At 37.8% G+C, this 27,205-nt stretch overlaps 1 protein-coding gene across 9 annotated transcripts in view; it reads left to right on the top strand.

Moving 5' to 3' along the window:
* The window catches only part of LOC121294648 (probable E3 ubiquitin-protein ligase HERC1), a 53,707-nt gene that overhangs the window by 5,506 nt on the left and 20,996 nt on the right, over positions 1-27,205 (top strand). For 5 of the 9 annotated variants that reach the window (XM_041218573.1, XM_041218576.1, XM_041218575.1 and 2 more), the window contains exons 7-43: positions 111-238; positions 508-652; positions 1,024-1,195; positions 1,511-1,645; positions 1,952-2,117; positions 2,368-2,493; positions 2,933-3,154; positions 3,456-3,608; positions 3,804-3,936; positions 4,639-4,830; positions 5,479-5,700; positions 5,815-5,988; positions 6,604-6,718; positions 7,124-7,238; positions 7,495-7,660; positions 8,157-8,484; positions 8,698-8,818; positions 9,231-9,282; positions 9,839-9,904; positions 13,390-13,661; positions 14,029-14,244; positions 14,796-14,916; positions 15,397-15,634; positions 16,100-16,272; positions 16,689-16,844; positions 18,811-18,917; positions 19,472-19,582; positions 19,672-19,842; positions 20,523-20,762; positions 21,772-21,855; positions 22,132-22,646; positions 23,290-24,068; positions 24,473-24,671; positions 25,104-25,264; positions 25,568-25,684; positions 26,034-26,265; positions 26,804-26,928. In XM_041218573.1, the coding sequence (XP_041074507.1) occupies positions 111-238; positions 508-652; positions 1,024-1,195; positions 1,511-1,645; positions 1,952-2,117; positions 2,368-2,493; positions 2,933-3,154; positions 3,456-3,608; positions 3,804-3,936; positions 4,639-4,830; positions 5,479-5,700; positions 5,815-5,988; positions 6,604-6,718; positions 7,124-7,238; positions 7,495-7,660; positions 8,157-8,484; positions 8,698-8,818; positions 9,231-9,282; positions 9,839-9,904; positions 13,390-13,661; positions 14,029-14,244; positions 14,796-14,916; positions 15,397-15,634; positions 16,100-16,272; positions 16,689-16,844; positions 18,811-18,917; positions 19,472-19,582; positions 19,672-19,842; positions 20,523-20,762; positions 21,772-21,855; positions 22,132-22,646; positions 23,290-24,068; positions 24,473-24,671; positions 25,104-25,264; positions 25,568-25,684; positions 26,034-26,265; positions 26,804-26,928 (6,948 nt within the window). The remainder of the gene's footprint in view (positions 1-110; positions 239-507; positions 653-1,023; positions 1,196-1,510; positions 1,646-1,951; positions 2,118-2,367; positions 2,494-2,932; positions 3,155-3,455; positions 3,609-3,803; positions 3,937-4,638; positions 4,831-5,478; positions 5,701-5,814; positions 5,989-6,603; positions 6,719-7,123; positions 7,239-7,494; positions 7,661-8,156; positions 8,485-8,697; positions 8,819-9,230; positions 9,283-9,838; positions 9,905-13,389; positions 13,662-14,028; positions 14,245-14,795; positions 14,917-15,396; positions 15,635-16,099; positions 16,273-16,688; positions 16,845-18,810; positions 18,918-19,471; positions 19,583-19,671; positions 19,843-20,522; positions 20,763-21,771; positions 21,856-22,131; positions 22,647-23,289; positions 24,069-24,472; positions 24,672-25,103; positions 25,265-25,567; positions 25,685-26,033; positions 26,266-26,803; positions 26,929-27,205) is intronic. The other 4 variants (XM_041218581.1, XM_041218580.1, XM_041218578.1 and 1 more) reach the window with 3 other exon arrangements.

Raw genomic sequence — 27,205 nt, 5'->3', positions numbered from 1 at the left:
ACTACTAAAATATATCCAGTTTATTCCTACAAATTAAGTAAATGAAGTGGTTTTAAGTTGCTACTCTAGTTAAGATGTTCTTTCTGATATGTCATGTTTCTGTATTGCAGGGAAACTTGGACATGGTGATACTAACAGAGTATACAAACCAAAAGTTATTGAAGCCTTACAAGGAATGTTTATCCGGAAAGTTTGTGCTGGAAGCCAGTCTTCACTTGTCTTGACATCAGCTGGGCAGGTATGAAGACGTCCTGTGTCACATTAGAATTAAACATGTTACTGAAATGCAATATAGCTTTGTCATTCTGGAAGTACACATGTATGTACATTATTAAGACACCTCAATTAATTATCATCCATAATTGACATTCACGTTTGTAGTATTCACATTAAAAACTCGGACACTTTTGAATGTAAAAGTGCAATTAACTCGTAATCCTAATACCTGATTTTCTAACAAGTCTTGAATGTGTGATTCACTCTGAGTTTTGCTTGTCTTTTTTTAAGGTTTCTGCATGGGGCTGTGGTGCCTGCCTTGGCTGTGGCTCTTCAGAAGCTACTGCTCTTAGACCCAAACTGATTGAAGAATTGGCAACAACCAGAGTAGTTGATATTTCAATTGGTGATAGTCACTGTTTGGCTTTATCACATGGTAAGAGCTGTCTCCTTTCTTTTGATGCACAATAGGGTTTGGCAGATGATAAACTCTACCATCTAAAACGTTAGGACATGTGTAAAGACTGTATATTTTATGTCTGACTAAACCAACTATCTGCATACTTGTTCTATTAGTAACCAGTTTCTGTAGCATGCAGCTGGATTAAATCAACCAGCGACCAGCGAAATATTTTTTGTAAATAGAAAAACAAACTCAAATAAATGTTTGTGTATTTGTGCATTACTTTGTATATGTTTGCTTTAAAGATAAAGGGTTAAAACCCAAAATAACTATGTGTAGATCCTACAATCTGACCTTTTCTGATTTGTTTCCCCTATGAATGTACTGTACTTTTTGTTTAATAGATAATGAGGTTTACGCCTGGGGTAATAATTCAATGGGACAGTGTGGCCAGGGTAACTCGACTGGTCCCATAACTAAACCGAAGAAGGTGATTGGTTTGGATGGGGTGGCAATTCAGCAGATTTCTGCTGGAACATCACATAGTCTAGCCTGGACTGCATTACCTAGGGATAGGTATGTGCAAACGTATTTTCAAAAAATCTTTGTTACATTACTGTAGTTGATTCATTTCTACATGTGTTTGGAGAAGTGAGGTGATTTTTGATATGAAGAGGTAATAAAAAGAAATTGGTTAAATTCATGAATTGAAAGAATTGAACAAGTTTGTTTTTTTATATCTCTTTACATGTTACAATTGAGTGTTTTAAATGAGCACTCTGGTTAAGATTTATTTTTTTGACTGGCATGTAGTAAGTGGCCAGATAAATGCTGATAAGTTCTGCTGTGCCTTCTAATTCATTCTTTGCTATTCTCTTGTTTAATTTATAGGCAAGTTGTAGCTTGGCATAGACCCTACTGTGTTGACTTGGAGGAAAGCACATTCTCACATTTGCGTTCCTTTCTTGAACGGTACTGCGATGGTATCAATAGTAACGTTCCTCCTCTCCCTTTCCCTTCATCAAGGTAAAGCCTGATCTAACTAATGCACCTCCTTTTAGCTGTTAACCTTCTTGTGAGTAATAACCTGTCCTGCAGCTGCTATGTATGAATCCTCTGGAGACTTGTGTTGCTCTTTTAAGGAACAGCATCATCCTGTTTATTTAGAACTGAAACTGCAGAATCTAGTATAGGTAGGTATTTATTACATTACTTTGTTTAGCTGAAAGGGAATATATTTGAAAATGAGTGGGTGTGTACTTTTTCTCTTTTAAGTTGTAGTTTTATTTTTGTTTTCAGTTTTAATTTAACAAATGTGTTTTTTTATTTTAGGGAACATCATAATTTCCTTAAGCTGTGTCTCAAATTGTTGTCCAACCATCTATCCCTGGCTCTAGCTGGTGGAGTGGCCACTAGCATTCTTGGTAGGCAGGCTAGGCCTCTAAGAACCCTTCTGTTTAGACTAATGGATTCCTCTGTGCCTGATGAAATTCAGGAGGTGAGAATTCTCTAACCAAACAAATACTGTTACAGCCTTAAAAAGCATGACTTAGACCTCACTTCATGCTTATTCATAAATGCATGTTTCAGTTCTTCTGAAAGCATGTTTCCAACAAAATGCAGTTATTTCCATTGATTTCAGTAAATTACTTACTATTAAAAAAACATACACAATACACGCAATAAAAGTGTGTTTGAATGTGTTGCACTATTTTGCTTGGTTAAATTTTGTGTTGCTGTTACTGTAGGCTGTTATAGAAACCCTGTCAGTTGGAGCTACAATGTTGCTTCCTCCACTCCGAGAGAGGATGGAACTGCTGCATTCACTTTTGCCACAGGGACCTGACAGATGGGAGAGTCTATCTAAAGGACAGGTAAACCCTTGACTCTAAATCTGTCTTTGGCGTTCATGGATTTAATAAACGTGTTATTTGGTTCAGGAAAGCGGGTCTGATGTCCCCGTCCCCGTCTTCATAAAACTTGTACAAATAAACATTTTGTCTAAATGTTAAGTAACCCCTTTTTCATATTGTAACAGATGATTAACTTGAATGTGCTGAGAATCTGTTGAGATATTGTTCTACTGTTTTAGCACAGGTGTCAGCAATTCTTCTTTTTACCTGACTGATCGGTGATGATGGTCTCAAACAAATGATTACCAACCCATTTTTTTTAAATATAGTTGTTATGTGCACAGTCTTAAAAATATTCCTAGTTCTTGCATATAAAATGATACTAATCTCATATTTATTCCAAGGTCTTTGTATTGAAGTCTGTAGTCTCGAAGTCTTATATTTTTGCCCATTCCTTTAGAGAATGCAGCTGGATATTATACTGACAAGCCTGCAAGACCACACCCATGTGGCATCATTGTTAGGCTACAGCTCCCCTACTGATGCTTCTGAGGCATTGTCATCTGGTCTGGGCTTTGGAACACCATTAGACTCACCCTACAGCTCTCCAGACAGTCACCCTGACACCCATCTAGCTGAAATCCTTATGAAGACACTTCTGAGGAATTTAGGTTTTTATACGGTATGTAGTGTACTTTTAAAATTATACAATTCAGTGGAAAGACTGCAAATTATAAGAGTCCACAGCTTACACAGAACAAGGTGGGATAATAATTAGTAGTTTCTTGATATTGTAATTTATAAACCTCAGAACTTTCACCCTTCAATGAGGAAGGGTGGGTAGACGTGCAACATTCAGATAAAATCTGTTGCTGTTTCTCTCCGTCCTTATTGTCCCCTCTAAACGGGGATTCTGTCACATAAGAAAAACTAACATCTGAATACTTCACTAGCCTTGAAATGTTTTTGCCTTTGTAAATTAGGATCAAGCTTTTGGAGAGCTGGAGAAGAACAGTGACAAGTTACTTCAGAGCACATCATCTTCAGAAAACAGCCAGCCTGCTCACCTCCATGAACTGCTGTGCTCTCTGCAAAAACAGCTCTTAGCTTATTGTCACATAAACAGTGTCACTGAGGTAGGTTTGATTGTAACTGCCCAAAACTTTCTACATTTGTATTCAGACACACATTAAAAAAACTATGGTCCAGTGTGAGATTAAAAAAAAAAAATTAAATCTACCATTTCGTGTTTTAAAAAATGTGTTTTTGACATTAGCCATTTAGTATGAGGGTTGTCTGTGGTAAATAAGGAGTGCGTTTTACTGTTTCAGAATTCTAGCAGTGTGGCATTGTTACACAAACACCTTCAGCTCCTGCTACCTCATGCTACAGATGTCTTCTCCCGATCTGCGACCCTTCTAAAGGAGAGCTCCTGGAACGGCAATGTCAGAGAGAAACTCAGAGGTATAACCCATTTGGATAGCTCCTGGGACGTTTTGTTGCTGTGCCAATCATGATTTGTAAATCCAGTTGTCCAAAATGGCAAGGCATATTTAACGTGCCAGTTAAAACGTAGTAGCTTGTCATTCGGCTGCTTGGATTCACCCTAAAGATGATAGCGGTTTTGTAGAAATTGTCCAGTTCGTTGATAATTACAAAACATACACATGAATGCTAGAGATTTCAAAAGATGTTTTTTTTTAATTATCTGGGGCTGAACGCCACACTGATATTCTTAATCAAATGTTAATAACATCCAACATTCCAGAAGTGTGAGGTTTTAATCGGCCAAAATGTGTATAGAGTTTATCGATGACTGTGATATTTACACTGTGGATGTTATATACTGTTATTGAATACAGGTCTTATCTACTGTAATGTTCTCTGTGTCTCTGATCTATAGTTCTCCTGTTTGCATGTAAATAAATTAATTCTACTCCTCGATTTTAATAAATGTATTTGTTTGTTTGAAAATTGTACTTTCCATATAGCTGCTGGATAGAAAGTTTCTAACAAGAAGAATCCTTTTTCATTAATGCTGTATATTGAGATTAACCTGGTATACTCAATTCTTTCCTCTGTTTTTGTATCAACAACAGCAAAAGCAATCCTTCAGCTTTCACTCTTGCTCTGCATGTTAAGTGTTTGTACATTCTCCTGTTGCAGGTGTGATCTATGTGTCTGCAGCAGGCAGTATGCTGTGTCAGATCATTAACTCACTATTATTGCTACCTGTATCGGTGGCACGGCCGTTACTGAGTTACCTTTTGGATCTGCTCCCACCTCTGGATTGCCTCAACAGACTTCTACCAGCTGCAACACTCCTGGAAGACCAGGAACTGCAGTGGCCCCTGCATGGTAAGTGCTGGCTAAGGAAAATGACAGCTGTGCCAATCTTTTGGCCAGGAATCTTGGGAAGACAATCATAAGGCTGACCCTTTATTTTCATACAAAACGAATAAACTATTGAATAATAACAGGTTAACCTTTTTTGCTGCCCAGCTAAATTGAACTTCACTGTACATTATGCAGTGATAAAATATTGATTCATTTTTAGAAATGATCTAAAATTCAGTGAATATATTGGATTAGAATATACGATATGCATGGGGTCTTTTAATATATGACATTTTTTAGTGCAGGTTAATGACTGTTTTTTTGGACCCAGCTGCACACCACTTAGCTAATCTAATAAGTTCATTTCCCCTGATACCCCTTAAATGGCTGGAAACGGAGTGTAAATCTTTGCAGATCTGCAGGATATTTTGAATAATTTAAACGTGCACAAAAGACCATTTTTCATTAGAATGGACATATCTCTTTGCAAATCACAGTTGATCTTTAACATTGTAGTGCAGATTTTACTGTTGATGTTCTTTTAGAAAAGCATTCCGAATGATATTTCATAATAAAGTACACTGCTGATTTATTTTTTCAGGTGATGATTATTTTTTTTATAATTTCACTTGGGTTTGTTCCCTGAGAGTTTTGTTTGGTTGTTGTTAGGAACTCTGGAGTTTGAAGACCCTGCTGGAGCTGCTCTTCCTCAGCCTGCCCAGTCGTGGGTGTGGCTGGTGGATCTGGAGAGGACTGGAGCTCTGCTGGTGGGGCGCTGCCTGGGAGGCATGCTTCAGGGACCTGCCACCTCGCCTGAGGAGCAAGACGCTGGCTACTGGCTGAAAACACTGCTGTTCAGTAATGGGTTGGAGATGGATATCCCACAGCTAGGTAAGCTATTTATTATAACTGACACATTTGTCGACCTGAGCAGTACTTAATTCCGATTTTATGGATAACTGTTCGGCTTGTGTAAAACCTTAATTTTCCATTCTCGTTAATTAGATAAATGTATAAGTTCCTTGTTGGAAGTGGCCCTTTCTGGAAATGAAGAGCAGAAGCCATTTGAATACACACTTCGTCCTGAAATGGCGGTGCTGGTTGACCTGGCCTTGGGATCCAACAAAGAACCCACCAATAGCCTTTGGATCAATATGCAGGATTATGCCATCAGCAAAGGTTAAAAAAAGAAATAAATAAGGCGGCAAAATAGGAATGAACCCATGGTGGACATAGACTGTACATTTGAATGTTTACTTTAAAGGCACAAATATATATTTTAAATTTTATATATAATCATTAATATTAAAGTAATTCCAAGGTACTACATGTGTTATGCATATGCCATTAATATTTTGCACAATAAAACAATACACTTTAGTTTTTAATACTGCTTCAATTGGTATTCTAAACTGTGTACCAGTAATACTATTAGTATTTACTGTAAATGATCATTCAATCGGGTAGAAAAATGTAGTTTTATAAAGGGATCATTGTTAATCCTGTTGTTAATTGACAAGCCCTATTTCATTTTGATATGTTAGTAAAAATCAAGAGCAACTAAAACAAAAACAAAAAAAGTTTTGTAAAACATTGTATTTTTTTTTTGTAAATGTATTTATAAATATATCATAATATATATATATATATATATATATATATATATATATATATATATATATATATATATATATATATATATATATAGGTCCCAGGTATTGCAAACTTGAACGCTCATGCTTGGAATGGTGAAGCTGCTATATAATACTTTTAATACTTACCTCCTGTTTTCAGACTGGGACAATGCGACTCTCAGCAGCGAATCACTTTTGGATACAGTTTCTAGATTTGTTCTTGCTGCTTTACTGAAACATACAGGCCTATTGAACCAGGCATGTGGTGAGGGCAGGTAAAGTAGCAATTATCATTGAAGTCGGGAGGGGTGGGGCTTTAAATCACTGGTTGCTTTTATTATCAAAGTCAAGGAAATAGTTTTACTGTAATAAAAGGGAGTATAGCAAAGTCAGACATGTTTTAATAATATAACACATCCCCTGGACACATCCATTTAATAGAAGTGTTTGCATTGTATCTGATCTACTGTATATGTAGCATCAGTTTTCATTAGCATATGATCCTTGAATTAGGGTATGTTATCACAGCTAATAATGCTCAGTGCTCTGGTGTTCTGTGTAGTTTTATGTTGCTTGCAAATATTTTACTTAGTTTTAGAAAATTGTTTTTCAACATTTTTTTTTTTTTTTTTTTTAATTGATAAATAATATTATTATTATTATAACTGTATTGCATCCAGATACCAGCCCAGTAAAACATTGGCAGAGGTGTATCGATGCGTCTATAAGGTCCGTAACCGCTTACTGGCTTGTAAGAACATGGAATTCATTCAGTCTTCTTCAAGGGAAAGGCAGGTAAGTTCTAAAGAAAGTGTTTCAGATGTCCAGTTTTATATGCAGTGATTTTCATGTTAGGATTTAAAACTTCATATCCATTTGTGATGAAACTTTGATAGAACAAAGACCTAAAAATTCAGGAGATAATTGGGGCCTGCCTGTCTTTATGTATGTGCAAATGTGTGTACATGCTGTACCTCATGCTGTTTTGTTTACTTGCTTGTGATATATTGCTGAAGAGTTGATAATCATGCTGGAATTCTGCCTCTTTAAGATGTCTGAAAATCACGACTCGCTGGAGATTGATCCCCAGGAGAATTCCTTTACACGTACCATTGATGAAGAGGCTGAGATGGAGGAGCATGCGGACAGAGAGCGGGAGGAAGGACATCCGGAGCAAGATGAGGAAGAAAGCGAGCACGAGGTCATGACAGCTGGCAGTAAGTAAAGCTGAGGAACCACTGTTCCCATAGCCAAAAGATGCTTTTTGTCTGCAGCGCACAGTACAGTAGACAAGGATGAAATAAAACAAAAATTTAGTCCATGTGTTATTTGAGTTTTAATAGGCTGAAGCCTGAGTAAATTGTGTGTTATACTAAATAGTAATTTAGAAACTAGCTTAAAGGATCGAAAACCTTGGTCCTGAAACTTAAGAATAGGCTATATTAAAAATATCTGCTCTTGGTCAGATAATTGTACAAAGTGTTTTCTGTTGTTATCAATAGCTGCAGTGTTTGTGAAAGTAGTACAGAAAAAAAGCATGCTAACCCAGAAATTGTGAGGACAATGTGGATTTCAAACCTTACTCATTAGAGCTTTAACTGTTATGATTTATTTATTTATTTGTTTATTTTTATAAGAATATACATTCAAGTTGCTGCTGCTGCTCTCTGCTGGCTTGCCTAATAATCCATGTTTTTGTGTTGCATGTTACAGAAATCTTTCAATGTTTCCTATCAGCCCGAGAAGTAGCCCGCAGTCGAGACCGGGAGCGAATGAGTAGCAGCACTGGGATTGGGAATGGATCCGGACCCAGAGCTGCCGATGATGTTCCATCTCAGTCTCAACAGGACAGGAGGGCTAGCACAAGCCTGCCAGAGGGACAGGACCTCTACACGGCAGCCTGTAACTCCGTCATTCACCGCTGTGCCCTGCTGATTCTAGGGGTCAGTCGAGTGCTAGAGGATCTGCACAGTCAACAGGAAGATGGGCAGATACAGCGAGCCACCACAGGCACTCAGGAGGGAGTGGGTTTCATGACCAGGTAGATATATGTTCTTCCAAATGGGAGGGTTTTTTTTAATCAGGATTTATTTGTATTTTACTCCAAAATATGCCTGCTAAGTGCAGTGAAGCATTAAAAATAATCTTTTTGACAACTCATAATTAACAAAACATTTAGTCCAGTAAGAAATTACAAATGTCAATATAGGAATGAAACATTTGGGTAAAGATATGACTTCTAATTTTGTTGTAGGAGCGAGAGCTTGACTGCAGAGAGCCGCTCTGTTCAGGCAAGCCCATATTACAGGCTGATGAAATCAAGAAGCGAGTCTGATCTCTCACAGCCCGAGTCTGATGAAGAGGGATCCGGTCTGGTGAGTAATTGAATCTTTATGGTTTAAGTAAAGAAGCCCTGTTTATGTGATTTGTAATTCTGTAAATCATAATTTTTCAGTATGTGTAATTTGATAAGTTATATTGTTCATTTTAAAGCACAAAAAAGATTAGTCAAACTGTTTTTGAGGAAATGTAATACCAGCACTGGTTAGGATACAGTATTAAAGGCTTTTTTTGACAGACATCCATTTAATAATGAGGAATGACCAGCAGTATTTTGTGTTACACTGACTGAATAGTCGAATGCAATGTAGTGGGGGAATCTCAGTAATGGATTAGAACAAACAAACAAAAACCTGAGTCTGGGTAGTGCAAGGATGTTTGCAATAAATAGGCTTCATTAGTTAGCTGCTTTTATATTTTTTTTAACATGTTTTTCTATTTTTATAGAGTGGAAGAAGAAATGTTGATTTGGACTTGGCTTCCTCACATAAGAGAAGGGGTATGTTTTTCATGTCACCGTTTTGATATAAAGAAGTCAATTTGTATTTGGTAATGTAAGCACAACATGTTCTACTTTAAAATCACGCAAATTGTTGTATGTTCTCAAATGTGATGGCAAGGGATTGCCTTGTCTTTTATTGGATGCATATTATAATGAGGGTTCGTTGAAGTTAATGTTCCTGCTGCAATAAGATTAGACGACACGTTAGCATGTCGCTTCTGTTTTTATTCCCTTTTGGATGAAACGTCTTACAGGAATAATGATTGCTTGGGTGACTTGCAATGAATGTATTGGAAGTAGTTTCTTTGAGGTTATGCCAGACGACCTTGCTGAGAAAAGTAATTGTCTTTCCCAGATTCCTTTAGTTTAATACTAGTAACCTGATCTGAGTCCCAGATCTCAGTATACAATAAAAGCTTGTGCAATTGCATGATGGATTGACTAATCAAATGAAGGTTTTGTATTGTTCAGAATCTGTTCAAATACAGTATCGTCTCAATTGCTGTCTTCTGTGTGAAATGTCTGATTTTGTCTTCTGATTCCTGTGCGTTAGTGCATTTACTCCTTTTTGGCCAGTTGAGCCCGAGAAACAAGAAGAGCTTCAAGCAAGTACATGATGGCATGTTTAACCTTATTTTACTATAGCTAGCCCACATGTTTTACAATCCATAAGTATGCATTACAGCTCCAACACTCCAAACTGAATCAAGATTAAATTGATTAGATTTTTAGAAGTTTAATTTTTTTTATTATTATTAAAAGAGTAATTGTGCTCAATTCCCAATTTTAATGAGTATTTAAAATAAAAATTACATCTTTTCGCGGTGGGCAAGGGTAGCCTTGAAGTAGTTGCTTATTATAATGGGGGTTCACTGTAGTTTATCACTACATCACAGGCATTTGTAATTTTCTTTCTGGTTAGAGGGCATGTCTCTTCTTTGATCCATTTTTTTTAATTCTCTTTTGGATGAAATTACTGACAGGAATTTTATTCCCAAATGGCATTCAAGTGCATTTGAGGAAAAAAAAAACACAAATATGATATAATGATATTTCATTTGTATGTATAAAAACAAATGTAGTATATAGAGAATAATGCGTGGGGTAGTATGTGAATGAGAATTTAACGCCCATCCGAGGGGTTGGATGCTATATATATCGAACCATCCCACCTGAGGGTGAACATTACATTCTCATTTGTCACACACTAACCACTGCAGTATTTTTTCTGGTGAGCAATTTTTATCCTGGCTGAGAAGTGAGTAAGAGAAGATAGCAGCTATGTGAGGTGTGGTTGGAATTCCTTTCAGTTTGAAGGCTCGCGCTGGCTGGGGTCGCGCTCTGTTGCTGGTTTTAATGAGCGTGTGTTACCCGTGTTAACCGGCCTGTGTTGCGGGAAATATCAACTGGATGAGCCTGTTAAAGAAAATTACTCGTCAGTTATTATATACATTTTAGATATAAACTTTTATCAGATAAAATCAAGTTTTATTTTTTACTTTTTTGTTGCTTAATATTGTTTAATATATGGAATTTTTTTTAAACCCTTACAGTAAACATGGATACTGTGCAACTTACTCGGTTTTGTTTCACTGTGCTTCTAATTTTCCAAAAAATATTGGGAAATGAGCATAATAGTTACGTGTTGCTTACTTTAAATACAAACACAAACATGGTTAGATGCCACTTGAGTTAATAATCAATTGTACATACTTATATATTTTATATTATATATATATATTATATATCTATATTAAATATGATTAAACGAATGTTGCTCCTACGCATAAAAAAAATACTTTTTTTTTTTTTTTTTAAACATTCTTAGTCCATTTTTAGAAAAAGTTTTTATGTTAGTCGAAAATTCGATCAAAGCAGAAAAGCTTAGTCTTTCGTTGCTGAACTTTCGATGTGATAATTAACGAACGTTGAATTTCACGTACTTTTAGACAACTTAAAGATGTGAGCTTATGCACAGGCCAAGTACCACGTCAATGAAAATCTCGCATTTAGTATTAAAATGCAGAATAATTCTTAGGGAAAGTTTATATATATATATATATATATATATATATATATATATATACATATATATATATATAATATATATATATATATATTATATATATATATATATATATACATACACACACACACATTACATACACACACACACACACACACACACACAGTGCCTTGCAAAAGTATTCAGACCCCTGACCAATTCTCTCATATTACTGAATTACAAATGGTACACTGAAATTTCGTTCTGTTCGATATTTTATTTTAAAACACTGAAACTCAAAATCAATTATTGTAAGGTGACATTGGTTTTATGTAAATATTTTTAAGAAAAATAAAAACCTGAAATATCTTGCTTGCATAAGTATTCAACACCCACACATTAATATTTGGTAGAGCCACCTTTCACTGCAATAACAGCTTTAAGTCTTTTGGGGTAAATATGTACCAGCTTTCACACAGTGTCGGAGTGATTTTGGCCCATTCTTCTTGGCAGATTTCCTCCAGGTTGTTCAGGTTGGTTGGACGACGCTTGTGGACTGCAATTTTCAAATAGTCCCACGGATTTTCAATGGGTGAGATCAGGACTTTGACTGGGCCTCTGTAGGACATTCACCTTTTTGTACTTGAGCCACTCCAATGTTGCTTTGGCCTTGTGCTTGGGATCATTGTCTTGCTGAAAGGTGAATTTCCTCCCAAGCTTCGTTTTTTTAGCAGACTGAAGCAGATTCTCTTGCAGTATTTTCCGGTGTTTTGCTCCATCCATTCTTCCTTCAATTGTAACAAGATGCCCAGTCCCTGCTGATGAGAAGCATCCCCACAGCATGATGCTGCCACCACCATACTTCACTGTAGGGGTGGTTTGTCTTGAGGCATGGGCAGTGTTAGGTTTGCGCCACACATAGAGCTTTTTGGCCAAAACTCAAAGCACTATCTTGGTCTCATCTGACCACAAAACCGTTTTCCCACATCGCAGCTGGGTCTCTGTCATGCTTTCTGGCAAACTCCAGACGTGCTTTCAGATGGTACTTTTTGAGTATCGGCTTCTTTCTTGCCACCCTCCCATACAGGCCAGTGTTGAGCTCTTGATATGGTTGACTGGTGCACCATTATTCCACTTCCAGCCACTGAACTCTGTACCTCCTTCAAAGTGATTGTTGGCCTCAGTGGCTTCTCTCAAGTCTCCTTCTTGTTTGAGCGCTGAGTTTTGAGGGATGGCCTTTTCTTGGCAGTGCCTGGGTGGTGTGATGCAGCTTCCACTTCCTGCTTATTGATCCAACTGTGCAACCTGGGATATCCAAACACTTGGATATTATTTTGTACCCTTTCCCTAATCTATGCATTTGTATTACTTTATCTCTAACTTCTGTGGAATGCTCTTTGGTCTTCATTTTCCTTCAGATTCACAGCCTTACCAATGATCCTTCAACAGTGGATTTTTTCTCCAGAAAATGTGACAGCAACTTTAATGGTTCACAGGTGGAGGCCAATGGTAAGGTAATTGTGTACTCATTAGGGCAATTTCTTTCATCGGTGCAAACTGGGAGCTTCCACAGCACAGGGGTTGAATACTTATGCAATCAAGATATTTCAGTTTTTTATTTTTCTTAAAAATATTTCCCAACATAAAACCAATGTCACCTTACAATAATTGTTTCTGAGTTTGAGTTTGAGTTGTGTTGGTCAGGGGTCTGAATACTTTTGCAAAGCACTGTGTGTGTGTGTGTGCGTGTGTGTAATATATATATATATATATATATATATATATATATAAGTTTTTAAACTTTCCCTAAGAATTATTCTGCATTTTAATACTAAATGCGAGATTTTCATTGATGTGCTACTTGGCTTTCTGATTCGAATTTTCGACCAGCAACATGTTTAATTTTTGCATAAAGATTATGGAACATTTAAAAAAAAAAAAAAAAAAAAAAAAAAGTATTTTTCTTATGCATCCTCTTGTAAGCAAATTTAGTTTTATATTTTGTTAACCAGCTTTTTCTCCCCCTTTTTTGCATGAAATTTGAATATCTTCATAGTCGATAGCTAACGCTTTATAGAGGTTTCCTTATTTTTCTGCAGGACCTGTACACAGTTCTCCAGAACCTCTGACTGACACATGGTCTAGATTGAAACACAGCCGAGATCGCTTGTACAACTCCTCGCATTCGTACAGAGAATCCGACTTTGATCTGACCAGATCCCTGGGAATCCATGCCCTTATTGATAACATTGTCAGCTTTGTGAGTGGGGATGTGGTCAACACCCCTGCTTTCAAAGAGCCAGAGGAGAGCATGTCCACCAGTCCTCAGGGTACAATCATTGCAATGGAACAGCAGCAGAACAGGGCTGAGGTACATTCTCCAGTCTCCTTGCCGCCTTTTAGCATTTGACAGATTCACTGCTTCAAACAGTTATTCAGAGATATGGAAATTAAGCACTGGTTGACAACTATTTAAAGTATTCATGTAGTTGGATTTGCTTATATTTAAATTAGATACGCTAATGTTAATAAAAAGCGAGTACTTGACTTGCCCTTTTTATGTTAATATAATTTAAAATTATTCATACCAGTAGAACGTTAAGATGTGGATAACATCCTAGCAGGGGGAGCACTTAACATAATTACTTAATAAAGTAGAAATATTTTCGATGTGTGTGTATTTTTTAAAAATAATGTATACATAACACTTGTGTAACTGGATAATTTGCCATGTACAGCTTCGCCTGGAGGCTCTGCACCAGATCCTGGTTCTGCTGTCTGGAATGGAAGAGAAAGGCAGCCAGGCTGCAGGGGGTGTCCGGCAGGGGCCAGCGTTTCAGTCCTCCAGCTTGTTGACCTCTGTCAGACTGCAGTTCCTAGCAGGGTGCTTTGGCCTGGGAACATTGGGAAATGGAGGAATAAAAGTAGAAAGTGTCCAGCTTCATCATTATCAGGTACTAGAAAATGTCAGACCTCTTTAATCAGAAACAGTATCAAAAAACACTTTTACATGCATCTTTCTGTGCAGTTTTACAGTTTGGGCTATTATTGGTAACAAATAAAAGTAAAAAAGCAGGCTTAGGATTGGACCAAACCTAAATGGCTTTGTTGCACAAATAAGCTTTATCCCTCGATGCGGATATATGATTGTTCCCATTTGAACCAGTTTTAAAATCTGACAGTTTTGTAGATTGGCTGCAAACACTTAACTCAGATAACAAGCAAAGTGTTTTATTCACCAGCTGTTGCCTAAATTAAGGATTGTGCTGGCAGTGTTACTGGCATGGAGACAGTAACCCAACTTGACAGGTTTTGTTAAACCATTATAAAATACATTATAAATCTGAGATGCATTTGAAATGTGCAAGAGTGCCCTGTCAATTTAGTTTTTGAAGTATTGATTCGTCTGTTAAAGTGACCATTGATACACCATGTTCCACATAGTTTCTATGCAGTGTTTTTAGTGAAATTCATTGGAATATCTCCTTGTTTCTTTTTAATCTAGGATGGCATCAGATCTGCCAAGAGGAATATTCAGATGGACATCCAGACGGCAGTGCACAAGATTTACCAGCAGTTGTCTGCCACCCTGGAGCGTGCCTTGCAATCTAACAAGCATCATGTTGGTAAGAATACTGAAATCCAGCATCAGTTTTAAAGATTTGTGTATAAATGTTTTTAGACCAGAACAATTTCTGGTTTACATTGTTGCTTAAAAACAAAGGGTACATTCAATTAACTTTTTTTTTTCCTTCTGGGAAACAATATGGTAAACGTGTTTTATAGTATTGAAAATCTGTTTCACATTTGCCCAAATAGTTTTATGTTCCAGTATCGCTCGCAAATAAGTTGGTGTTAATGAAACCTCTATAGGGCTAACAAATTACTTACTGTTGCTGCCTGTTGTGTTACATGTGTTCCTGCTGTATAATTTTCAACATAAAATCGTTTTTATGTATGCCCTTGGTCATAAATCTTTTTTTTTTCACACTGGGGTCTTCCCATGAATATCTTAAGTAATACTTTTCATTTGCATTAGGTTTGGCTTTCTAAGAGTTGTTTTTTTTCTGCTGCTGATTTTGTCTGGCTGTATTTTTGTTTTTCAGAAGCTCAACAGCGCCTCCTGTTGGTGACCGTGTTTGCACTCAGTGTTCGTTATCAGCCAGTGGATGTGTCTCTGGCTGTTTCAAGTGGTTTGCTCAATGTCTTGTCACAGTTGTGTGGTACTGACACCATGTTAGGACAGCCACTGCAGCTGCTGCAGAAGCCTGGTGTGTCCCAGCTCAGCACAGCTCTCAAAGTAGCCAGCACCAGGCTGCTTCAGATTCTAGCCATCACTACAGGGTCAGTATCCTTAACATTTGTTTTGCATTTTAAATAATGGTAATTTGTATTTTGAAGGGCCCTGTACTTAACATTTCTGCTTTTTTTTTTTTTTCAAGTTCTTGGGCTGATTTGTTTAAAGATTGTTTAAAGCAATACTCTTGGACTAGTGTAGCTTATCTAACACAAGGTTAGGTAGTTCGAGGGTAATGCTAATTGGGGTCTGTGAAACTAGCTGTAAGAGATTTAAAATTAGATTACAAAAAGTAAAATTAGGATGGCTACATCCTATCTTGTTGACAGTGTGCCAGTTTTGTACTCTGCTGTTTATAATTACTGTATGTGATGCACTTATTAGCATTAGAGCAACATTTTAAACTTTTCAAAATTAAATTAAGCAGTGTATCGTGCTTTTTGAAACAGTATTAAAATACATTGTTAATTGTATATCAGTTGGATTTGTTTAACATGTCTTTCCTTATCCAGGACGTATGCTGATAAACTGAGTCCCAAGGTAGTGCAGACTCTGCTGGACCTGCTGTGTAGCCAGCTGAAGAACCTGCTCTCCCAGGCTGGGGTGACACTGATGTCTTCCTGTAGGGAGGAGGAAGAGACAAAATCTGATGAGATCAGGGAAGCTGAAAAGAGGGATTTCAGAGGTGTGTGTCTGTCTAAGCTTATAAGAGACCTGGCAGCTTATATCCAGTAAAAGTCATGGAATCAAACATCTGCCACTACAGTGTGCTAAGTTTGACATTGTGTGGTGCTGGATACCCTCTGCATTGGATTTGAAACCTGAATCCGCTCATCAGCGTTCTACTGGAGCCCATGGGGTTCTTGTTCTGGATGGCCATTGAGTAAAAAGCAGCTTTGATAATTTACACTGGCCTCAGCAAGTAATGAGTTACAGAAAACAGCTTGTAAACACGTAGATCATATTAGTTAATTAAATTAATCAAACAATTGCAGGGTAACGTGGAGAAAAAAAAAAAATACAACCAAACAGTACAAACATGTGGAGAACAGTACAAACAATAATAAATAAAAACGGTTTCTTTGTTTTTTCTTCTTGCAGCACTTGTACGCAAACAGCACACAGCAGAGCTCCATCTTGGAGATTTCCTTGTATTTCTGCGGAGAGTTGTGTCCTCCAAAGCTATACAGTCTAATATGGCTTCCCCAAAATGGACAGAGGTCCTGCTGAATATTGCTGCTCAAAAGTGCTGTTCAGGTTTGTAAAGGTGGAATTGATATGTACATGAATTAAGACCTCATCCCATTTTTTTATTAAAACATTTCTGTTGTCTTGCTACTCTAAATATACAGGACTCTGTATGCATACTTGTGTTAATGTCCCATTTGTGAGCATGCTTAATTGGGTTAGAGTGGAAGCACTCCAGCTGCAATGTCCTCTTACAGAGTAAGTTACAGATTCTTATTATAGTATGTGTTGCCAAAAGGCTGTTTATTTTGTATCCCTGGTCACTACCTCAGCTGACCTTTTCAAGAACTAAGTGCGGAAGACCCCTATTAATCTGCGCAGACTGGGGCCGATTTGAGTGAAAAATTAGTGAAAAACAGGGATTAGCTGGAATTGAGTTTACTGTTTGGGAAATCTCTTTTCTGTTTAGTTAAAATCTCAAAAAATGCAATAGACCCAACAACAATCATCTATATACTGTATAACAAAGTCACTGATCTTGCTCTGAGTCTTTAATTATTACAACTGCTCTTCATTTTCAGACTGCCAGGTTAAGAGAGTCTTAAGTCTGTTTTCTGCTGTCTACAGTACTGTCCATAGGCTTGCACTATACTGTATATTGTATTGAATGAAGATATATTGTCTTGGACATTGTTTGTACACTTTGTGAACCCTGCTAAACTTTACTGGCTTATACTGTTATGCTTTCTGCTTGTACACACGCATTTGCATTTTGTTCTTGGGAGCGTAAGGGACCAGAGTTCTGGTAACCGAATACACAAAAATGTTGCACCTTGTATATTCAGATAGGAAACTATTTGAAATTCCCATCCCTAATGCCAATAATAAACACTATTAAAACAATATTCATAATACAAAATCATAGCAATCCTTCTGTGTAGCCTCTGCCATATCAGCGCCAATCTTGCTGAATGATACCAACAACTCCTGGAAAGATAGTGAATGGCATTTTTGACCTGAACACATCGGATCTCGAATCAAAAAGATAGACGATTCAATTGTGTTTATGGGTATTGTGACAAAGTGCCCTGCCGCTGGGCTATTTATTGGTGTTGTATGTTACATGTAGTGTGTTAATGTTGGTGTATAGTCATTGGTACACAAGATATAAATGGGTATAAAATGTAATAATATGCGAGCACAGGGAATTGCACTTTGTTAATTCATGTGCAGTTGTACCGAGACTCCAGTTGAATGATTGATTAGCAATTGAGTCTCAGTGTAGCTGCATAAAAGCAGCATGTTTTTGCTCACTCGGGGTTGTGTGTTCGGGAGTGGAGAAAGGGAGAGAGAGAGAGGAGAAACGTGAAATATATAAACGATAATATAAATTGCTACGAGTGCTGGAAGGACCAGCACCGTATTTGTTTTGTGTAACGTTTGTCCACCCTGTTTTGTTAGTGTCTATTCGTTTTGTTTGTCTATTTATTTTGGCCAAAAGTGCCGTGTCCTGTGTTTTGTTTGTCTTACAACCTTTTATTTTACTGTTTGTTGCATCATTAAATGCGTCAACAAACTCCATGTCTCTCCGTTTCTTCTGTGTTGGTTCCCGTTTCTGGTCTGACGTCACCCACTACAACCGTCTTTGTGACAGTATCCATCAGCACATCTTACTGTGAGAGTATATGATGTAAACGAAATGTTGAATTCACAACAAATAAAGCTGTTATTTTATCTGCAAGTCTGGGAAACTGACACCAAACAAGGCAGAATGTTACTTTTTTTCAGTCATAAAGAAGCCTCCACTCTAATGTTCATCTTCATTTTTTTTTCCCATAGTTACTTTCTTTATGATTCGTTGATTTCAGCGCTTTTCTTTTGGTTTATTGGTTGCTTAGTTGTAGAAAACCTGATTACTGTATTAAACCGCACAGATTATCGAAACATGAATTATTGAAACACAGATTAATGGGAGTCTACTGTAAACGTATAATATTTAAATATTGAAAAAAATAATAATATTTGTTTTATTTAGGAGTCCCCCTGGTTGGAAACTTGCGAACAAGGCTGCTTGCTCTTCATGTACTGGAAGCTGTGCTGCCTGCTTGTGAAGCTACTGTCGAAGATCACCAGATGACACAGGTCTTTCATTTTTTAAATTATAATATCTTAGAACTTCAAATTTAAACTACACCCTAGCCAAAAATATGATTTTTTCAATAATTCTTAACAGTTATTATCAACCAAACATGTGTGCATTGATTTCCTTGATGCATAAACTGTAAACGCTACCCAAAAAATATACCACATGCCCTGTTCATCCCAGTAGAGTTTATAGAGATAGTAAAGTTCCTGTAATAATATTGCACTTTTATTTATTTGATTGTTTGTGTATTCTACTGTACAGTATGTCATGTGAATTTTGTATGATGGAAACCACACTTTCAAATGTGATACACCACTGTGTTCTATGATTTACTCAGGCAAGATCTATATTACAAGCTTTATACTCCTATAACCTGATTGTCTAACATTTGTTTATGATGTGAGTTATGTACTAAAATAATGTGATTAAAATACAGAATTTGGGGATTTATAATCTCAATATACACATTGCTGAATATTCTGTCTCTGCACATGTTGGTAATGTACAGTAGGGACTTTTTGTTCAGTCCATTTTGTTTTGTATATGACAGGTTGTAGAACGCCTATTCTCACTCCTTTCTGACTGCATGTGGGAAGCACCAATTGCTCAGGCCAAGCACACAATTCAAGTAAAAGAAAAAGAACAAGAGATGAAACTACAGGTATGTCTAGCTTTTATACTTTAGCTGTCACCTAGGAGCCCTTGTTTGCAGTAGTTCAGGTGGTATAAGTCTATTTGTCCACATTGCAGGGTGAGGTGGAGGAGGAGGATGAGAGCCTGCCCATCCAGGAATTGTCCTATGACTCTGAGAAAGCTCAGTGCTGTGTGGTGGAGAATGGACAGGTGCTAACTCATGGCAGTGGAGGAAAAGGATATGGGCTAGCATCCACAGGAATCACGTCTGGATGTTACCAGTGGAAGGTATGACCTATGTATTGTCGAATTGGGATTTCACAGTTGTGCTAGTAGTAGAGTTTTAATTGTTTTTATATACTGTGTCAGACTGATGCTAAATGTCTTAGAAGTCCCATCTAAATGTTTGGTTTAAATCCAAGTTAGATATAAAACCTATGTGTAGAATGTACAGTGTGTTTGAAATCATTGGTGACATTTATGGTTTTTAAAAGTGTAGCTTTTATTTTTTAGACCTTGGACCTTGATCCAGATTGGTCACCACATACTGTATAGAGAAACTTTTGTGCTATTTTTTGTATTATCAGGACAATGACAGGTATAGTTCTAGGCCAAGGTGACTCAGACACTTAAGCCCCATGCTGTAACATTATACCCCAGCGCTGCCGGTAATGGCAAACTGGCTGTAGCTTTAGTTATCTTTATTTGCTTTGGCAGGGTGACCAATTACCATGTAAATTAGGAAGATGGAGTATGAAAAGGAAGAATCTGATCTTTTTTCATATCTCTAACAGCAGAATTTTAAAATAGGGATTTTACTGATTTCTAGTTCAGTCCGACCACTTCACATATAGTTAAAACATCTATTTGATGGGTTCCAAGTAAAATGTATTTAAACATGAAATCTGTCTAAAAAGAATTGGCATTAGTTTGAGTTACTGTACATGCTGTTTCCATTTTCTTTTCAGTTTTACATTGTTAAAGAAAATCGTGGTAATGAAGGAACTTGTGTAGGAGTGTCTCGCTGGCCTGTTCACGACTTCAACCATCGTACTACATCAGACATGTGGCTGTACAGAGCTTATAGTGGTAATCTTTACCACAATGGAGAACAGACTCTGGCGCTGTCCAGTTTCACTCAGGGGGATTACATCACCTGTGTGTTAGACATGGAAGCAAGGACAATGTCCTTTGGGAAAAATGGGGAGGTGAGTGTTGCATTTGGAATTATTTCTGAGCAAACAGGTTAATATTATTTGTATCCACAGTCTATGAATCCTCAAGCCAGGTGGTTGATTTAAACAGCTTTCCTTCAGTCAGATCATTATTCTATATGAGGGGTTGCCAACCCTGGTCCTGCAGAACCACAATCCAGCAGGGTTTCCCTTAAATCATCAATTTCTGAAGAATGCAAGTTGTTGATGAATTTAAGTTAATTTGTTCAATTAAATAAGGAGTGGTCAGCTGTGGTCCATGTGAGCTGCAGGGTGTTTAGGTTTTTGTTCCAAATTATCTCTAAATTACTAAATTGAACAATTGAACTACTTAAATTGAAAAAAATACTGCTTAACTGGTCGAAATGTAATTGTTCCAAGTTTTTTTAAATGAATTATTTACTGGGTACCTATAAAACCTGATGGATTGTGGCTCTCCATGACCAGGGTTGGCCACCCCTGGTCTATATAATTAAAAGTTGCTGTTGCTTCCTGATAACTTATCACTTGCTGTGCAGATGCTCACATGGAATAATTAGGTACTAGGAAGAAGAATTAAAAAGTGATAAGGTAGCTCACGCTTTAATTCTCAGTCCTTTTTATAGAAGCAGTCAAAAACAACCCTGTGCTATTCAGGTTACACACTTTTGTAGCAATACATAAGACAAGAGAGAAAAAAACGTGCTCAATAGACCTACCTGTCCTACCGCCTATCTTGGTGGTGTTTCTGTCTGAGTATATTGCATTTTCCTAGCGGGCGTAACATCTGCCAAACAGATCAGTGAAAAGAAATGTAGCTTTTGATCCACTGTAAAGGGCAATTTGGGAATGTCGTCTTTTATTTCAAGATATTTTATTAACTTCAATTTACCAGGTACCAGGTGCAGAGTTCAGCAAATGTAAAATCATTTAAGCCCTTTTATGGAAAAGCACATCACGTCTCTCTGTGTGATTTAAGTCCTCCCGAGGAACTGATTATAATGTATTGCCATTAATATTGTAGGAGCCTAAACTAGCCTTTGAAGATGTGGATGCAACAGAACTATACCCTTGTGTGATGTTCTACAGCAGTAATCCTGGTGAAAAGGTAAAAACTAACCATCCAAATACCCCCAAATTATAAGCATTATGTAAAGCATTTAAATATGCCATAGTTTTTTTATGATGTATATTTTTACAGTACGCTGAATTAGTTAAATTTAGTTAAATAATGTGTAATCTAATTTAAAGTAGTCTATGATTCTCTGAACCAAAACTTGTATTAATTTTTTTGTTGTTTAATTCTAGTTCATTTTCAGCTTGTTCAAATACTGTGAGTTTAGTTTCATAATGTGTTTTATTAATGTTGCATCTGTGTCTTCAGGTTAAAATCTGTGACATGCAAATGCGGGGCACCCCAAGAGACCTGCTGCCTGGAGATCCTATCTGCAGCCCAGTTGCAACTGTTTTGGCAGAGGCCACCACTCAGCTTATTCGCATTCTCCACCGTACAGACAGGTGGACCCACTGCATCAACAAGAACATGATGGAGCGGCTCCAGGAGATCAAAGCCTGCTTTAGGGAAGTTGGGCAGAAACTGAAAAAGAGCCGCTCGGTGCAAAGCAGGGAGGAACGAGATGCAAAGGACGATTTCAGAGAAGAGGAGAAGGGCAGACATGGGAAGCACGGGCTGGCAGACCTCTCGGAGGCACAGCTGAAGACACTCTGCACCGAGGTCTGGCCTGTGCTGTCAGTAATTGGAGGGGCAGATGCTGGTCTCCGAGTTGGAGGGAGATGTGTTCACAAGCAAACGGGGCGGCACGCCACACTGCTGGGAGTAGTGAAAGAGGGAAGCACTTCTGCCAAGGTTCAGTGGGATGAGGCAGAGATTACAATCAGGTAGGCATAACTAGCTTAGAAAGGCAAGCTTCAAGGCTCTTGTGAATAAAGGAAGAAACATGTGGGAGTGATTTGTGTTATAAATAAATAGGTGAAATGGTGGTTTTAATATGGTGTTTGGTGGATTGTTCTCATAGTCAACTACCAATAAACTTTGTCGTTATTAATAACTGGTTAAAAACGAATGTGGACCCTGAAATGATGTATTTTGTTATTTTTTAAAAGGCTTAAAAAGGGACATCATTGTAGGGATTCAGGTGGCGGCGAATTTTGGTCTATGGATAGGCTGCTATTATTATTATTATTATTATTATTATTATTATTATTATTATTATTATTATTATTATTATTATTATTATTTCTTTCCAATCAAATGATTTTTAAATGATTATTATTGCTGATTTACAGACTAACAATGCTTTTTTTATAGAGCATATTGCATTAAAAGTGCATTTTATTTATTTCCTTTTGTGCTCCATGGTGTCCATGAACTTCTGCATGGCAACTGTTTCTTTCCTCCTTCCTTCACTTTTCCCCTCACCTATTTTAAGTTTTGTTCCATGTCTTGCATTGTCTTCTGTGTCCTTCCTTTTGTCTTTTCCCTCACTTTCTGTTTCCTGTGTCATTCTGATCCGTATTAAAGCTTCCCAACTTTTTGGTCGTCTAGTGACACCCCCCTGTACAACCTGGAGCCCTGCGAGCCGCTGCCCTTTGACGTTTCCAGATTCCGTGGGTTGACGGCATCTCTGCTGCTGGATCTCACCTACCTGACTGGCATCCACGAAGACACAGCAAAGCTAAGTGCCCGCAGGCATGAGAAGAAACACCGACATGATTCAGAAGAGAAGGGAGACCTTGAGCAAAAAGCAGAGGGGGACCTCCCAAAAGAAACCATGGATCTGCGGGTCTCCCAAAGTTTGGATGAGGTCAAAGCTCACATGAGCACCAACTCAAAATCAGAAAGCGAAATATCTTCATTTTCCTTGGAACCTCAGATTTTAGACTCCCAACACCATCAAGCCGACGGAAAGAGGAAAGCCCATGAACACGCGATAAGAACTCACGATTTGGAGCAATCAGAAATCCGAGCGGTTCAGCTCTCCTACCTCTATCTTGGTGCTATGAAATCACTAAGTGCTCTTCTCAGCTGCAGCAAGTATGCTGAATTGTTACTTATTCCCAAGGTGCTGCCAGAGAATGGACACAACTCGGACTGTGCTAGCTCCCCTGTAATCCAAGAGGAGGTGGAAATGAGAGCTGCCCTCCAGTTCTTGATGCGGCACATGGTTAAGCGCGCCGTCATGCGGTCCCCCATCAAACGAGCCCTAGGGCTTGCAGATCTGGAACGTGCTCAAGCCATGGTTTACAAGCTGGTAGTTAACAGTCTGCTGGAAGAAAAGTTTGGGGGCAAAATCAAGCAAGGTAAGCTGCAACAGTTCTTTTTCTCAAAGGAAAATAGAGCAGTACCTAATAATTACCAGCATAGAATTACATAATGTGTGCACTGTAATAAAATTCTAGTTTATTTTTAGGTTCTCCAAATTTGCTCTTTAAAACAAGAAATCACTAAATGTAGGACATGATATGATGTGTCTCAATTTATTTGTTTAAGTATGCACTAAATAAACATAACATTTTCAAACTAAAAGAGTAGATGATAGAAGACATTTAGGGATGTGTCAGTCTATATTTTCTTAAATGTTTTAATATATTATGTTCATATGAAACGCATTTAAAATAAAATTGCCATGATTTAACGTGTTTTGAACTTTTCATTTATCTACCATTACACCTTTGAATTGAAGTGACTCCATTGTTCCTTGTAGAAGTGGATCCTGAGTCGGAGGAACCCGATGGTGCCCAGCAGGCACAGACTCCAGTCACCACCAGTCCTTCTGCTTCCAGCACCACTTCCTTCATGAGCAGCTCACTGGAAGATACCACCACTGCCACTACTCCAGTGACAGACACTGAGACTGTGCCAGCCTCTGAGTCTCCTGGCGTCATGCCACTCAGTCTGCTAAGGTAAGGGTGCTGGATTCATACTCCGCAATTTAATGATGAAGAGTTTGGTAGACCCTGTTACCTATTTTTTTTAGTTGATTTTAAAAGGCAGGAGAAATGTTTCAGTCTGTAAATCCTCCTTTAAACTGAGTCAATTTTTTTTTTTTTTAAACTGTACAAAACACTGCAAGAATACTATAATAATTTTAAAAAGAGCGTATACAGCTACAAGTACAAATCTATTGTATTTCACTTTTTTATTTTATTTATTTTTAATTATTTTTAAAACAGACGTATATGCTTGTCCAAGTGTGATGAAAACTGGTTTGGACATATTTTTGTGCAAGCTGTTTAGAGTACCAGAATTTGGGGATATATGGAGGAAACTGGCCTGAGTTACCCTAGGTCATGGTGAACTACTTTTTTTATGATTCTGTTATATTGTGTTTTTAGGCAAATGTTTTCTAGTTACCCAACTACTACTATGATACCCACACGTCGTGCGCAAACCCCACCTGTCTCCTCCCTGCCAACATCCCCGTCTGACGAAATAGGACGGAGGCAAAGCTTGACTTCCCCGGACTCCCAGCCAGCAAGGACTTCCAACCGCACTGGTATTTAACCTTTGAGTGACTCCTTTGATCACTGGGATCAGTTGTCTGTTTGTCTATTTTTTTTCTCCTGGTGCTTCATTTAAAAAAAAAAAAAAAAAAAAAGAGAGACCAGAATTAACATTTCAATTAATATAGAGTGAAATCTTTCTATTCTGACCAAGGGTAAAATTGTGTTTCATAGAGACTAGGCCCTGATAAAGGGAGCTCTCTTCAGTTCATTTTCTGAACATTTTACAGTTCATGTGAATGAAGTGTAAAAGACAACACAGATTCTTAGACTGATGTTCTGCATTGTATTATTAGCCTTATCAGATCCCAGCAGCAGATTGTCAACTTCACCTCCTCCACCTGCCATTGCCGTTCCTCTCTTAGAAATGGGATTCTCTCTTAGGCAGATAACAAAAGCCTTGGAAGCTACTGGTAAGGATCTTCTTTGTCGCTTCTTTGAACAGCAGTTGTCTTACTTTTTTTTTAGAATGTTTGTGAATGCCCAGAGTTTTTATGATTTAGCTTTTATGATTTATTAATGTTGAAATGTAACCCCTTGCAGCAGCATTTCAGTCATATAAATCATGTAACGTTTACAAGATAAATTACCACAGTATGGGCTCAACCACAACACTAAATATTGTTTTATGAACTGTTTCTGATTAGGTGATTTGGATTATTTAATATTGAACATTGTGAATTTTCCAGTCTGTTTATGTCCTATAAGAAAACGTACGGTGGCTCATTATACAGCAGCTCTTACCATTTCTCTATTGTGTAGGTGCAAGTGCAGAAGCAGATGCTCAGAATATCACTGTGCTGGCCATGTGGATGATTGAGCACCCTGGAACTGAGGAGGAGGAGGAGCCCCAACCCAGCGGAGGAGCTGATTCCTGCTCAGGGGCAACTGCTTCTGGAGGTGGGGGTAAATCCAGAGACTCCAGCTACCTGCAGTCTCCTGGAGAAATACCGGCAGCAGACGCAGCAGAAATGGAGGAAGGCTTTAGTGAGAGGTATCCGGAGTTTTCTATCAATTTAAAATTATACAGATATCTGGAAAACCACTTTTGTGATGGAACTTGGTATTAAAATGATTTAGCATTTATTGGGAGCATCAGATTGTCAGGCTCTACTATATGGTGATGTACTTAGTTACATAAGAAGTGTTTCCACAGACTGTAAATCAGTCATTTTAATATACTTTACCAGGATACTAACGCTTCACTTGATTGCCAAATTGCATCTAGGTCTTTAAATACCACCAATTTTCAATAAACTGTATCATCAACTTTTTTACTCATACTGTTAAGTCTACTTTTGAGTTTACAGCTGTGGGGGGGGGGGGGGGGGGGGGGTTACTGATATGCTTCTTTCTTCTATTCAAGGAAGTTGACGTTTCATGCTGTTAATTTATGCAAACATCAGTCCGTTGTTCCCTGCACAGTAACGTCGTGCAGCTGCAGGGGTGATAATTGACTGACTAGATTAATGGATTTTAAATAATTTTAGGGGGTAGTGGAAAGTTTAGTTTTGTTCTCTGTTTTGGTACAGCCCAGATGGACTAGATCAGGGGGAGAGTGCATCTGCTTCTAATGGATCTGCTGCTAGAGGCCGATCTACTGTAACTAGAAAACAGAGGTTTGACTTGGCAGCACGGACATTGCTAGCTCGGGCAGGTGAGCTTTTACCTTAAAAAAAAATGTAAGATTACCTTTTGTTGGAAGGTGAGGTGTGTTTTCTTGCATGGTATTTCTAGTATGGCTCAAAAATGTATATTTGCCATTGTTTATTTTTAATAAGAATACTGATCCATCTTTAATACTCGCTAGTCTTTTTATGAGAAGAGCCAGCTGTCCAAAATGTTGTGCCTTTCTTGGGCGAGCATGTGTTTGCATACAAAGCTTTCTGATGGCATGGTAACCATTTCTGTTTGTTTTCACATATCTAAATATC

The sequence above is a fragment of the Polyodon spathula genome, chromosome 19, assembly GCF_017654505.1.
Source record: "Polyodon spathula isolate WHYD16114869_AA chromosome 19, ASM1765450v1, whole genome shotgun sequence".
Classification (NCBI taxonomy): domain Eukaryota; kingdom Metazoa; phylum Chordata; class Actinopteri; order Acipenseriformes; family Polyodontidae; genus Polyodon; species Polyodon spathula.
This window is presented reverse-complemented; position numbering and strand designations above follow the sequence as displayed.